Source organism: Balaenoptera borealis (genome assembly GCF_965194805.1).
Source record: "Balaenoptera borealis genome assembly, chromosome: 2".
Taxonomy (NCBI): Eukaryota; Metazoa; Chordata; class Mammalia; order Artiodactyla; family Balaenopteridae; genus Balaenoptera; species Balaenoptera borealis.
In genome coordinates, this window is record NC_138867.1 from 169,803,993 (window position 1) to 169,818,770 (window position 14,778).

Here is a 14,778-nt window from a genome sequence, read left to right on the forward strand (position 1 = left end):
TTAGTTTTTTAAGGAACCTCCATAGATATTGTATCAATTTACATTCCTACCAACAGTGCAAGAGCGTTCTCTTTTCTCCATACCCTCTTCAGCATTTGTTGTTTGTAAGTTTTCTGATTATGCCCATTCCTGCTCTGTTTTTCTTTCTCAAGATTGCTTTGGCTATTTGGAGTCTTTTCTGTGTCCATACAAATTTTAAAGTTTTTGTTCTAGTTCTATGAAAAATGTCATTGGTATTTAATAAGGATTTCATTAAATCTGTAGATTGCCTTGGGTAGTACAGTCATTTTGACAATATTGATTCTTCCAGTTCAAGAATATGGTATATCTTTCCATCTGTTTGTGTCCACTTTGATTTCTTTCATCAGTGTCTTATAGTTTTTGAAATACAGGTCTTTTGTCTCCTCAGGTAGGTTTATTCCTAGGTGTTTTTTTCTTTTTGATGCAATGGTAAATGGGATTGTTTCTTTAATTTCTCTTTCTGATTTTTTGTTGTTACTGTATAGAAATGCAACAGATTTCTGTGTATTACTGAGTTCATTGATGAGCTCTAATAGTTTTCTGGTAGCTCCTTCAGGATTCTCTATGTATAGTATCATGTCATCTGCAAACAGTGACAGTTTTACTTCTTCTTTTCCAATTTGGATTCCTTTTACTTTTTTCCTGTGATTGCTATAGCTAGGACTTCCAAAACTGTGTTGAATAAAAGTGGTGAGAGTGGACATCCTTGTCTTGTTCCTGATCTTAAAGGAAATGCTTTCAGCTTTTCACCATTGAATATGTTGTTAGCTGTAGGTTTGTCATAATGGCCTTTATTACGTAGAGCTATGCTCCCTCTACACCTACTTTCTTAAGAGTTTCTAACATAAACCAGTGTTGAATTTTGTCAAAAGCTTTTCCTGCATTTATTGAGGTGATCATATGGTTTTTAATCTTCAATTTGTTTATGAGGTCGATCACACTGATTGATTTGCAGATATTGAAAAATACTTCCATCCCTGGGATAAATCCCACTTGATCATGGTGTATGATCCTTTTAATATATTGTTGCATTCAGATTGCTAGTATTTTGTTGAGGATTTTTGCACCTCTGTTCATCAGTGATATTGGCTTGTAATTTTCTTTTTTTTGTGAATATCTTTGTCTGGTTTTGGTATCCAGGTAATGGTGGCCTCATAGAATGAGTTTGGGAGTGTTTCTTCCTCTTCAATTTTTTGGAACAATTTCAGAAGGATAGGTAGTAACTCTCCTCTAAATGTTTGATAGAATTCACCTGTGAAGCCCCTGGTCCTGGACTTTTGTTTATTGGGAGTTTTTAAATCACAGTTTCAATTTCTGTGCTTGTGACTGATCTGTTCATATTTTCTATTTCTTCCTTGTTCAGTCTTGGGAGATTGTACCTTTCTAAGAATTTGTCCATTTCTTCCAGGTTGCCCATTTTATTGGCATACAGTTTCTTGTAGTAGTCTCTTATGATCCTTGGTATTTCTTTGGTGTCAGTTGTAACTTCTCCTTTTTCATTTACAATTCTATTGATTTGTGTCCTCTCCCTTTTTTTCTTGATAAGTCTGGCTAAAGGTTTATCAATTTTGTTTATCTTTTCAAAGAACCAGGTCTTAGTTTTATTTATCATTGCTGTTGTTTTCTTTGTCTCTATTTCATTTATTTCTCCTCTGATGTTTATGATTTCTTTCCTTCTGCTAACTTTGGGTTTTGTTTGTTCTTCTTTCTCTAGTTGCTTTAAGTTAAGCTTAGGTTGTTTATATGAGATTTTTCTTGTTTCCTGAGATAAGGTTCTATTGCTATGAACTTCCCTCTTTGACCTGTTTTTTTCTGTATCCCATAGGCTTTGGATCATTGTGCTTTCTTTTTTATTTTTCTCTTGGTATTTTTTTATTTCCTCTTTGATTTCTTTAGTAATACATTGGTTTTTTTGTAGCATATTGTTTATCCTCCACGTGTTTGAGGTTTTTGCAGTTTTTTTCTTGTAGTCAATTTCTAATTCCATAACGTTGTTGGAAAAGATGCTTGTCATACAAGTGAATTAAGGCAGAAATGGAAAAACAAATATCACATATTAACGCATATATGTAGAAACCAGAAAATGGTACAGACACACCGGTTTGCAAGGCAGAAATAGAGACAAAGATGTAGAGAACAAACATATAGATACCAACGGTGGGAAGTGGGGGGTTGGATGAATTGAGAGATTGGGATTGACATATATACACTAATATGTATAAAATAGATAACTAATGAGAACCTGCTGTATAGCACAGGGAAATCCACTTCACTGTACAGTAGAAACTAACACAACATTGTAAAACAACAATATCCCAATAAAAAAAAAGAAAAAAAAGATATGATTTCAATTTTCTTACATTTACCCAGGTTCACATTTTGGCCTGGCATGTGGTCAATCCTAGAGAATGTTCCATGTGCCCATGAGAAGAATGTGTATTCTGCTTCTTTTGGATGAAATGCTCTATAAATATCAATTAAATCCATCTGGTCTCATGTGTCATTTAATGCCTGTGTTTCCTTATTTATTTTCTTTCTTGATGGTCTGTCCATTGATGAAAGTGGGATGTTAAAGTCCCCCACTATTATTGCATTACTGTTGATTTCTCCCTTTATGGCTGTTAGTGTTTGCCTTATATAATAAGGTGCTCCTATGTTGGGTGCATATATGTTTACAATTGTTTTTATATCTTCTTGGATTATCCCTTGATCATTATGTACTATCCTTCTTTGTCTCTTATAACAGTCTTTATTTTAAAGTCTATTTTGTCTGATGTGAGTATTGCTACTCCAGCTGTCTTTTCATTTCTATTTTCACGGAATACCTTTTTCCATCCCCTTACTTTCAGTATGTATGTGTCCCTAGGTCTGAAGTGGGTCTCTTGTAGATAGCATATATACAGGTCTTGTTTTTGTATCCATTCAGTCAGTCTATGTCCTTTGGTTGCAGCATTTAATCTATTTACATTTAAGGTAATTATCAGTATGTATGTTCCCTTTGTCATTTTCTTAATTGTTTTGGGTTTGTTTTTTGTAGGTCTTTTTTCTTCCCTTCCTTTTTGTTCTCCTCTCTTGTGGCTTGATGACCATATTTAGTGTTGTATTTAGGTTGCTGTTTCTTTTTTGTGTGTGAATCTATTGTAGTTTTGGGGTTTGCTCTTCCCTTGAGGTTTTGATATAGCAGTCTTTATATGTACAATGTTGTTTTAAGTTGCTGGTCTGTTTCCCACCTAGAGAAGTTACTTTAGCATTTGTGGCAAAACTGGTCTGGTGGTGCTGAATTCTCTTAGCTTTTGCTTGTCTGTAAAGCTTTTGATTTATCCATCAAATCTGAATGAAAGCGTTGCTGTGTAGAATATTCTTGGTTGTGGGTTCTGCCCCTTCATCACTTTAAATATATCCTGCCACTCCCTTCTGTCCTGCAGAGTTTCTGCTAAGAAATCAGTTGATATCTTTATGGGAGTTCCCTTGTATGTTATTTGTTATTTTTCCCTTGTTGCTTTTAATATTTTTTCTTTGTCTTTAATTTTTGCCAGTTTGATTACTAGGTGTCTTGGTGTGTTCCTCCTTGCATTTATCCTGCCTGGGACTCTCTGTGCTTCCTGGACTTGGGTGACTATTTCCTTTCCCATGTTAGGAAAGTTTTCAGCCATTATCTCTTCAAATGTTTTCTCAGGTCCTTTCTCTCTCTCTTCTCCTTCTGGGACCCCTATAATGCTAATGTTGGTGTGTTTATTGTTGTCCCAGTGGCCTCTTAGACTGTCTTCATTTTTTTCATTCTTCTTTTTTTTTCCCCTCTGTTCCACGCAAGTGATTTCCACCATTCTATCTTTCAGGCCACTTATCTATTCTTCTGCCTCAGTTATTCTGCTATTGACTCCTTCTAATGTATTTTTCATTTCAGTTGCATTGTTCATCTCTGTTTGTTTGTTCTTTAATTCTTCTAGGTCTTTGTTAAACATTTTTTGCATATTCTCAACGTTTGCCTCCATTTTTTTCTGAGTTCCTGGATCATCTTCACTATCAATATTCTGAATTCTTTTTCTGGAAAGTTGCCTAACTCCACTTCACTTAGTTGTTTTTCCAGGGTTTTATCTTATTCCTTCATCTGGGATATATTCCTCTTCTGTTTCAGTCTGTTTAACTTTCTGTGATCGTAGCTTTCATTCTGCAGGCTGCAGAACTGCAGTTCTTCTTGCTTCTGCTGTCTAGTCTCTTGTGGATGAGGCTTTCTAAGAGGCTTGTGTAAGCTTCCTGATGGGTGGGACTGGTGGTGGGTGGAGCTGGTTCTTGTCCCTCTGGTGGGCAGGGCAGTGCTTAGTAAAACTTTAATCCACTTATCTGCTGATGGGTGGGGTTGTGTTCCTGCCCTCTTTGTTATTTGGCCTGAGACTACCCAGCACTAGAGCCTACAGACTGTTTGGTGGCCTCCGGGAGGGCTCATGCCAATGAGTACATCCCAGAACTGCTGCCACAAAAGTCTTTGTCCCTGCAGTGAGCCACAGCTGTCCCCTGCCTCTGAAGGAGACCCTTCAATACTATCAGGTAGGTCTGGCCCTGTCTCCTATGGGATCACTGTTTTTTCCCCTGGGTCCTTGTGTGCATGAGACTTTGTGTTTGCCCTCCAAGAGTGGATTTTCTGTTTTCCCCAGTGTTGTGGAATTCCTGTAATCAGACGCCACTGGTCTTCAAAGCCAGATTCTCTGGGTACTCCTCCTCCCATTGCCAGGCCCCCAGGCTGGGACATCTGACATGGGGCTCAGTACTTTCACTCCTGTGGGATAACTTCTGTGGTGTACTTGTTTTCCAGTTTATGGGTCGCTTACCCAGCAAGTATGAGATTTGATTTTATTGTGATCATGCCCCTCCTACTGTCTCATTCTGGCTTCTTCTTTGTCTTTGGATGTAGGGTATCTTTTTTCGGTAGGTTTTGTAGATGGTTGTTCAGTTAGTTGTGATTTTGTTGTTTTTGTAAGAAGGGGATGAGCTCATGTCCTTCTACTCCAACACCTTAAGCTAATCCTCTCAACAAGTGGTAGTTTCTTAAAGGTTTGTTACAATGTGGAATCTGAAATTGAAGGCATAATTTCCATTAAAATTGTCCTCTTGTCTTCCTTTCTTCAAAACACCTCTGGCATTCTTGCTTTGGGATTTCCCCCAGAGCCAAGCTACCGAAAACACTTGATCACAACACGGTTCTAAATGGGCTTCCTCACACATGCACACCTTCCATGGAAACACAGTTGTCCCCTGGTATCTGTGGGTACAGATTCAAGGACCCTGGGTGGACACCAAAGTCCGCAGATGCTCACGTCCCTTGTATAAAGTGGCATCTCTGAGATTTATTTTTAAATGCTTCAAATAACTAAGATAAGTTGATGGGTAGACAATGATGTTTTAGTCAGAGTTTTCCAAAGAGCCAGACCAATACAATAAATACATATCTATCTATCTATCTATCTATCTATCTATTGAGAGACAGAGAAAGATTAAAGAATTTGCTCACATAATTGTAATTGTTGGTAAGTCTGAAATTCCTAAGTGGATCTGAAGGCTGAAAATTCTGGTATGAGTTGAAGCTTCATCTTGAGTCTGAATTCTGTAGGATAGCAGTCTGGAAACTTAGGCAAGATTTCTATGTTGCAGTCTTAGGGAGAATTCTTTCTCTCTTGGGTTATGTCGATCTTTTTTTTATTAAGGCTTTTAGTTGATTTGATGAAGCTCACTCACATTATAAAGGGTTATCTACTTTACTAAAATTTTACTGATTTAAATGGTAATCACATCTAAAAAAATAAATCATAGCGACATCTAGACTGCTGCTTGAGCAAACTACATGGAAGCATGGCTTAGACAAGTTAAAACATAAAATTAACCATAACAGTCCACCAGTTGTTTATGTGGCGTTCATACACATCTTCTTAAACTGTACTAAATCTCCAAATAAAGAAAATAACAGGGTGGAATGGGTAAAAGTGGTTAAAAGGTACAAACTTCCAGTTAAAAGACAAATAGGTCTGGGGATGTAATGTACAGCATGGTGACTATAGTTAACAATACCGTATGGTATATTTGAACGTTGCTGAGAGAGTAGATCTTAAATGTTCTTATCATGAGAAAAAAATGTGCAATTATGAGTGGTGATGTATGTTAACTAAAGTTATTGTGGTAATCATTTCACAATATATACATACACTAAACCAGTATGTTTTATACCTAAAACGAATACAGTGTTGTATCTCAATTTAAATAAATAAATAAATCAGAAAGTGTCAAAGATTGTCAGACTAGATTAGAAAAACAATATTTAACTACATGCTAAGCTATTTGAAAGAGACATCTAAAACATAAGGACATGGAAATGTTGAGAGGAAAAAGGATAGAAAAAGATAAATGTACCATGCAATTAATAACCAAAACAAAACCGACATGGCTTTATTAATATTAGAAAAAATAAACTTTGCCATTACTCAAGATGAAGAGGATTACAAGGAGAGATTACAATTCTAAACTCTGCATGTAGTTAATAACATACTTCAAAATATATAACTAAATATGGTATAGAATAAATGGAAATTTACAAGTTTTTTATAATAGTGGGATATTTTCAACACATTTTTTCTCATTAATTATCACATTTAAAAGAAAAAAATAAAGTTAGAAGATTTAAGCCACACGATTAACTAGATTTATCTAATGGACTTATACAGAATAGAACCAAAACATTATTTTTTTAGCTCACTATGCTATAATTTCAAAATTTTTCTACTTACCACACCATGAAACAAATTTCGACAAATTTCAAAGAACTAGTAATATACAGACATCCTTCTCTAACAACAATAAATAATTAGAAAGTATAAACAAAAAGTAATAAGAAAAAAACTGATACTGGAAATTGAGAATGTGCTTTCAAATAACTCATGATCAAAAAGAAATTGTAATAAAAAATACAAAATATTAAAACCTGAACAGTAGTTGAAAAGCCATGTTTTAAGATATTCAGAATACAGCTTAAACAGCACGTTAAATTTTATAGTATTAAGTGTTTACTTTATAAAAGAAAGGATGAAAAATAATTTGTGAATGACACAAATTTGGAGGTTAGTAAAAAAAAAAAGAAAATAAAAAGAACAGAATTATACCTCTGCTGATCTTTTGTACAAACAAAAGTGTACTAACCTTTTCCCCAAAAGAGAACTCAAAGTCCTTGGGTGAGGTTCACTCTTCTGTTTGATATCCTACAATTTAATACTATGATGTAAAATTTAAATATATATATATGGATGTATATATATATATATATATATATATATAAAGAAATAAAGTTAATACATTTTATGTTACATGATAAGAAAATGAGAGGAAAGATTCAAAGACATTTGCTTAATATAAATGCACATGTATATGTAATATATAAAATGTATATGTACTATACATTTACATGTCTATATATACATATGTGTATATATATATGATATATAATTCAAACACACATATTCATAACAAAATAAAAAAGAAATACTCATAACAATTACAATTCTCATTTCTGTAACTGGTCACATGGTTGTAGCTGGATAATTACCATCTTTCATTACACATTACATATTCCCTGTGCCTTCAGCAAGTACCTCAGCTGGTTGTGGTTCTTTACCTTGTGGGGTGACCTAAGCTATTCCTGAAGTGTCAGGGCCATTACTAGTCCTACATTTATTAGGTTGTTGTAATTTTCCATTGACCTTAGTCATAGGACATGGTAGCATTAAGAGAACCTTAAGGGATCCCCAGAATTCCAGACATACTCTTCCTTACCTCTATTGTGGAAGAGCAGTCCAGTTTGTTTCCCTTTGGTAGTTGGTATCAATTACCCTAACCAACACAGTAATTCCCTTCTGTCTGTTGATCAGGTGGCATGAGCCCAAAATGGCTGGGTGGCAGTCTTAACTTCTGGTTCAATGGGATCATTATTCTTTCTCTTGGTCTGAGCATTTCTTCTTTTGGAACTAAGACCTCTAGGCCAGCAGAGCATAAGGTTCTGAGGACAGAAAGCATAAATTTGGCTAGTGGGTCACTAGAAGTAATAGTGAGTGGTGCCACTCCCATGTTCACCCTTCGATTCCTGGACCTGTGAAGCAGCACCACATAGTGAACACCGATTTAGAGCATACCCAGCCAAGGATAACCTTGCTTCAACCATGCAAGGTATTGCCACACAGCTGGTGCTATAACTGAGTCATTGAAATATCATTCCACTGTTCTATCAAGCCACCTGCTTCAGGAAGATGGAAAACATGGTAAGACAAATGATTTCCATAATCATGGGCCCATTGCCACACTTCTTTTTCTGTGCAGTAAGTTCCTTGATCAGAAGCAATGCTGTGTAGAAGAATAATATGACAGTGGATAAGGCATTCCGTAAGTTCACAAGTGGTACATTTGGCAGAAGCATTGAATGCAAGGAATGAAAACCATAGCCAGAGGAAGTGTTTATTCCAGTAGGAACAAAATTTTGCCCTTCCGTGATGCAACTGGTACAATGTAATTAACTCACTACCAGGTAGCTGGCTGATCACCACAGGAATGGTGTTATATCAGGGATTCAGTGTTGGTCTCTGTGGCTGACACTTGGCCATTCAGCAGTGACCATAACCAGGTAGTCCTTAGTGAGTGTAAGTCCATGTTACTGAGCCCAAGCATAAAGTCCATCCCTGCCACTATGGTCACTTTGTTCATTAGTCCACTGGGCAATGATAGGGGTGGCTGGGGAAATGATAGGGGTGGCTGTGACTGGTATCCACAGAACAGGTTATCCTATCTGTTTGATTATTAAAATCCTCCTCTGTTGAGGTCGCATTTTGGTGATCATTCTCATAGGACACAAATATCTTCATATTTTTAAACTGTTAAGAGAGGTCTAATCACATGTCTCTTCCCCAGACCTCTTTACCAATTTTCCAATCATGTTTCTTCGAAGTCTCCAACCATTCACTAAGCTACAGCACATGAATCTGTACACAATTGCACATCTGGCCACTTTTTCTTCCAAGAAAAGTGAACAACCAGGTGCACTGCTTGAAGTTCTGCTCACTGGAAGAATTTCCCTTCACCACCGTTCTTCAGGGATATCCCAGAAAGAGATTGTAGTGCAAGAGCTTTCCACTTTGGGGTAATACCTGCATACATGCAGAACCATCTGTAAACCAGATCTGAGTCTTTTCTTCCTGTCAACTGATTGTGGAAAACTCCTCATGGGGCAATAGGTACAGGCCGGGACAAAGAAGGTGCTATAGCAGGAATGGGGACCATGGGCTTCTGGGCCACTTTTTTCATATAACCTATTTGTGCCTTCAGGGCCTGGTTGGCCCAGAGTCATATATACCACTTCCATTTGATGATGGATTGCTACTGTGCGTGCCCAATTCTATGGCTTGGTAGGTCAAACGACACTCAGTTCATGATGCACAGCTCATATTGCAAGGCAACTTGGTGACCCATGGTTAAACCTTTAGTCTCTGGGTTCCAGTAACAGGCCAAGAGCTATTTATCAAAAGGGTAATAGTTATCTTTGCAGGATGGCATCCAAAATTTTAAGGGCTTGTGCTGTGATTTACCTATAGGGACCTTCCAAAGCTCCAGACAGTTTCCTTATGTGCCACTGACACTTCAAGCACCACTGGATCTACTGAATCATATGGTCCAAGAGGCAGAGCAACTTGGACAGTGGCCTGGACCTGTTGCGCAGCCTTCTCTTGTTCTGGGCCCCACTAAAATCTAGCAGCTTTTCAGGTCACTCCGTAAACAGACAAGAGCTGCATACCAAAATAAAGAGTATGTTATCCCCAAAATTCCAAATCCCACAGGTATTGTGTCTTCAAAATCCCACAGGTTTTTTGGTCTCTTTTTTGGCTATAGTAAGGGCCAGATACAACAGCTTATTCTTCACCTCAGAAAGAATATCTCAATATGCCCCACACCACTAGACTCCTAGACATTTCACTAATGTAGAAAATCACTGAATTTTAGTCAAATTTATTTCCTACCCTTGAGACAAAAAGGTCTTACCAATAAGTCTACAAATCCCAAAGATTGCCAGCAAATCACCAGAAACTAGGAGAGAGACAGAACAGGCCCTGGGAAAAACAAACAAAAAGCAAACAAACAAACAAACAAAAAACTTTGACTTACACTTTGATCTTGGACTTTGCAGCCTCCAGAGTTGTGAGAAAGTAAAATTCTGTTATTGAAGCTACTTAGGCTGTGGTACATTGGCAGCCCTAGCAAACTAATACGCCTGAATACTCAAGTATATGTGCAGCAGCTTTATTTATAATGTCAAAAACTGTAAATACCTCACATACCCATCAGCAAATAATTACGTTAGTAAATTATGAGATATCCATACAGTAGTATACTAATTTAAAAATGTCAACTACTAATACAAGGTAAAACATGGAAGAACTCAAAAACATTATGCTGAATGAAAGAAAGCTTACACGTGAAAAACAAATACTGAATCTCCAGAAGAGACAAATCTAATCTATAGTTTTACAAAACAGATCAGTGGTTGCCAGAACTGGTAAAATTGACTGAAGAAGAGCATGATCCAAGTTCTGAGATGACATAAGTGTTCTATCTCTTGATGGGAAAGTGATTACATGGGTGAATACATTTGACAAAATTCATATAACTGTCTTTATGGTGGTTACTTTTGTTGTATGTAATGACATTTCAGTAAAATTGATTAAAAATATAAATAATTTTAGAATTCCAAATATTTATATGCATAAAAATAAATTAACCTTTAGAAAACAGTTTCCAGGTTAAAAAGTACTTTTGCAACATGGTTTTATTGTTCTTCACAACCATGTAAGACAGTTAATTTTTAAAAAATTCTTCTTTGCTGAGAAACTGAATCTCAGAAAGATTAAGTGGCCTGTCCATGGTTATGATGGACAACCAGGTCACATCTATGCTTTTGGATTTCAGTGTTTCTTGTACTAAACAATAATACTCATTAACCTATTGCCTGCTCCTTCTCCTATAATTCCAGATTGTTAAGTATATTAAAATTACTCACTTATTTTAAATATAATATTTATTACATGTGAAAAATAACTACAAAAGCATACAGAGAAAAAATAATTTGGTCATTCCCCAAAGTTGACTAATCTCTATAAGACTGGCATATTTCTGACAGGGTGACTTTTCCAGAATTACAAGATTAAGTTCTCCTTCCACACACTGAAATCACCCCAAAGGAGCATAGGAATTTACCAAGAATAGAGAGTCAAAATTTATATAAAACAAATAAGTTACACCACTAGAACCTAGCAAACGTTCAATAAATGGTAATTTTCAGTATCTTCTGTTATATGAGATCATTCCTAATAAATAAGGAGAGTTACCCAAATTTTCTTGACATGAACCATCCCTTTCTGCTAATTTGTTCATTCTATCTATCTACCTACCCTCTTCCAGGTAGTTCTATGGAGGAGGCAGTAATGGAGTTTCAGTGTAGAGAAATGCCTCAGTTTCCCTCCTATTGTAGATTAAATAATGTACATAGGAGAATAGCATACTTTATTTTAGATTAGGTCAATATTAAACTAATAACTAGAAACCAGATTCATTCCTACTAGTACATGTCACTTTAATGAAAAAACAAACAAACAAAACAAAACAAAAAAAATAAGTTAGCTGACATCCATGACATCATCTATTGATTTATCCTTGTCAATGAACAAAGCAGTCAGTGTATTGTAACTATCTAAAAAATTAATTATAGATGTTTTGTCAATTATGTTCTTTATGTCCTTATTGGGAAGTTGGCATGTCATTTAGACTATACTTGGGAATGAAAGTAAAAATAAATGGATTATTTACCAATTTGCCTAAATTTTAAAACCAGACACTATTCTTCCTTCTTCATTAAAAATAACCAGTAATAGTTTAAATTAACTAGTATATTGTGAACAAAGCTATAAGCACAAGTATACTTTCAATTTTTAGTAATCTTTGAACAGATTTATCTGATTTACTCTTGGAAAGAAAGACAATGGGCAACGAAACCTCATTCATTTCTTTTTTAATGGCACTCTCAGCTTCTCCTCTCAGAAAGGTCAATATCAAAAACTGCTAATTCTTAAATTGCTGCCACAAGTTTACATACAAGAATCTCCAGTATGTGGAAAAGGCAAAATTGAAGTAAATATTCAGTTAGCAAAGGGTCTGGTCACTGGTCTTATATTTTAAGAATTTATTGAGTAGATTACACCTCAAAAAATGAAATAGATAATTAGGAATGTGAATGCTGGCATTTGAAATTTGTAAAGTAGGATTGGAAATGGATATTCTAGGTCATATATCTGTAGATGTTTATTGTCTTAAGGAGGTTTCCCCCCACCATCTCCATGTCTTCAAACCTTACAGACAAAAAGATGTTGAACACTCTATATCATTATATCAATTTATATGGCTTTACCCAATCCTCAGAGATTACATGTTTCAGAGTTTCTCAAGGTAATATAGTGAAAGGATATCATTTCTAAAATCTGGCCAGAAATAAATGTTTCATGAACAGCTGAAAGAGTAAGACTCCCCTGGAGGTCAGTATTCTGTCATCTTTATTGCTGGAAGATGATGAGGCATGAGTGCTCTAGTGAGGAAGCACAAGTTCATAATCATGCTCATGCTCAGGGGTACAGGAGGAAGACCTAGTAGTGCAAGCTCTCCTGAGAAGGGCATATTCTGTTTCTGACCCTTCTCTTAATGGTCTCACTCTCTTTGCGATGTTTTCATAACCATCATCGTTGGAGCTCTGGGAGGGTCTTCGATCGGGCCTATGATTAATGACAGTGTAGCACACTTCTTCAGAACCACTGCCATTCTCATTTTCCTGCCAAGTACAAAGAAAAAAGAAATCAAAGATCCAGAATCAATCATCAGATTTGAACTTTGTGCCCCACTACCCCTCCCTTTTTCTTGTCTAATGGTGATCTGAGGTGTAACTCAGGTATTCAAAGCCCTTTCTCCAAGCCCTGATGTCTTAGAGACCTCATTTTAGCAACATGAACTGTGCTTCAAACTACCACTCATTCTGCTTTCATTTCACCTCAAATAATAAAAGAGGAAAGAAGGACACTATTATCTCCCTGACTATCTAGAGGAAAGCAGTTGTATACTTCATGCCACACATACTGAGATGCAATATACGCAACAGTCAGACCTCAATAAGTAATTAATCAAATTATGTAACAATAACTCTTCATAGGATCAAATTCAATTAATATAATTTAGAGTTAAATAATTTTTAATTGCACAGACCATGAAAGAAAAATTAAAATACTACATATTAATTAAATCAATAAAATGTTTATGATGTACTATTAAAAAGAATAAACATTTTTTCATATGTTGATTGATATCCACCATGTTTATAAATATAAAAGTTAAGTTCTGGACATAAGGATTTTTTTTTTTGCAGTAGAAGAAAATAAGTTGAAAATTTATTAGACCTTTCTATCAGAAACAGAATATTCCCCATTTTCAAAAAAGAATATTACATTTGTAAGGCACGTTTTCTTTTCATATTAATAGTCTATTTATAGTCCATATATAATGAATAAGTTTATTTATTAATAGCTATTCTATACATACACACACCCAAATTGGTTAAAAATGAGCATTTTGTACTACATAATTTAAATATGGGTAACTATGTTTGTCCTGGTTACATGTAAACATTTAATCCTTTAATTTACAAACTTAGGAACAATTTGAGAAGGAAAAATTGAGTTTAATGTACTAAATTTATTACATTGGCTGATACAATATGTACATTTGAAAACACTTAGCTGCTTTATATTGAAAAATCCTCTTCCTTATCACTATTTATTTTTTTACTTTTGCCATTTCAGTGCTTTACAGTACTATCAATTATCTCATTCTTTTCTCTCCCTTTTTTACTTTATCTGGCTTCTGTAATTTTTAGTAAGGAGTATATTGGAAAAAAAAGAAACAAAAGCAGGTGATAGATTTAGAAAACATCTTCCTGATTATTGAAGTCAATAATTATTTTGGTTGCTGCAATAATTCTTTTGGTCCTGGGATTCTAGCAAGGTTAATGCGGAGGAGGAAAAGGGGAACGGGATGGAAAGTGAAAGACCTTGATTGTACTCAACTAGTGGAAGTCCCTGATAGGATGCTGTAAGTTCTCCATTTTCCATTTTGAGAGAGTACATCCTTGTAATCAAGGGCATACCCTTGCTGATCGATGCTTCATATAGAAAATGTTTCTCATTATTTGGCAAACTTTCCACTTAGTAGACAGACCATCCTCATGGACATAAAGATTAGAAGGGAATGTGGAAAGCTAAAAAGAATGTTTTATGGTGGTCAGATTGTAGTTGTGAATTTGATTTCATTTATTTTTGTTATAATAGCTTTGAAAATTAAAATAATAGACTTCGGTAGAATTGGGACAACAATAAAAACTTACCAGTCACCTAAATCTGTTAAAATATTTTTATTTTTTAAATTATTTTCATTTCTGCATTAAAATTACTGGAATAATATTTAAAATGTGAAAGACTTTGAAAAATCCGTTCAGAAATTACAAGTAAAGAAAGACCTACAACTAGGCTTATCTGAACTTGTCTGTATTTTGACATTTATCAGACAAATGTAATAATGTTTGTATTACCTGATTAGACATGGATGGAACATCTTTACCTGGAGGATAAAAATAAAAAGAAAGCA

General features: G+C 35.3%; 1 protein-coding gene across 1 annotated transcript in view; it reads right to left on the reverse strand.

Annotated features, from left to right (window-relative positions):
* Positions 1-3,187: 3,187 nt before the first annotated feature.
* GCSAML (germinal center associated signaling and motility like) overlaps positions 3,188-14,778 on the reverse strand; it is a 29,043-nt gene continuing 17,452 nt past the window's right edge. The window contains exons 2-3 of the mRNA XM_082379588.1: positions 14,723-14,751; positions 3,188-12,916 (exon numbers count right to left, since the gene is read on the reverse strand). Of these exons, the coding sequence (XP_082235714.1) occupies positions 12,677-12,916; positions 14,723-14,751 (269 nt within the window). The 3' untranslated portion in view covers positions 3,188-12,676. The remainder of the gene's footprint in view (positions 12,917-14,722; positions 14,752-14,778) is intronic.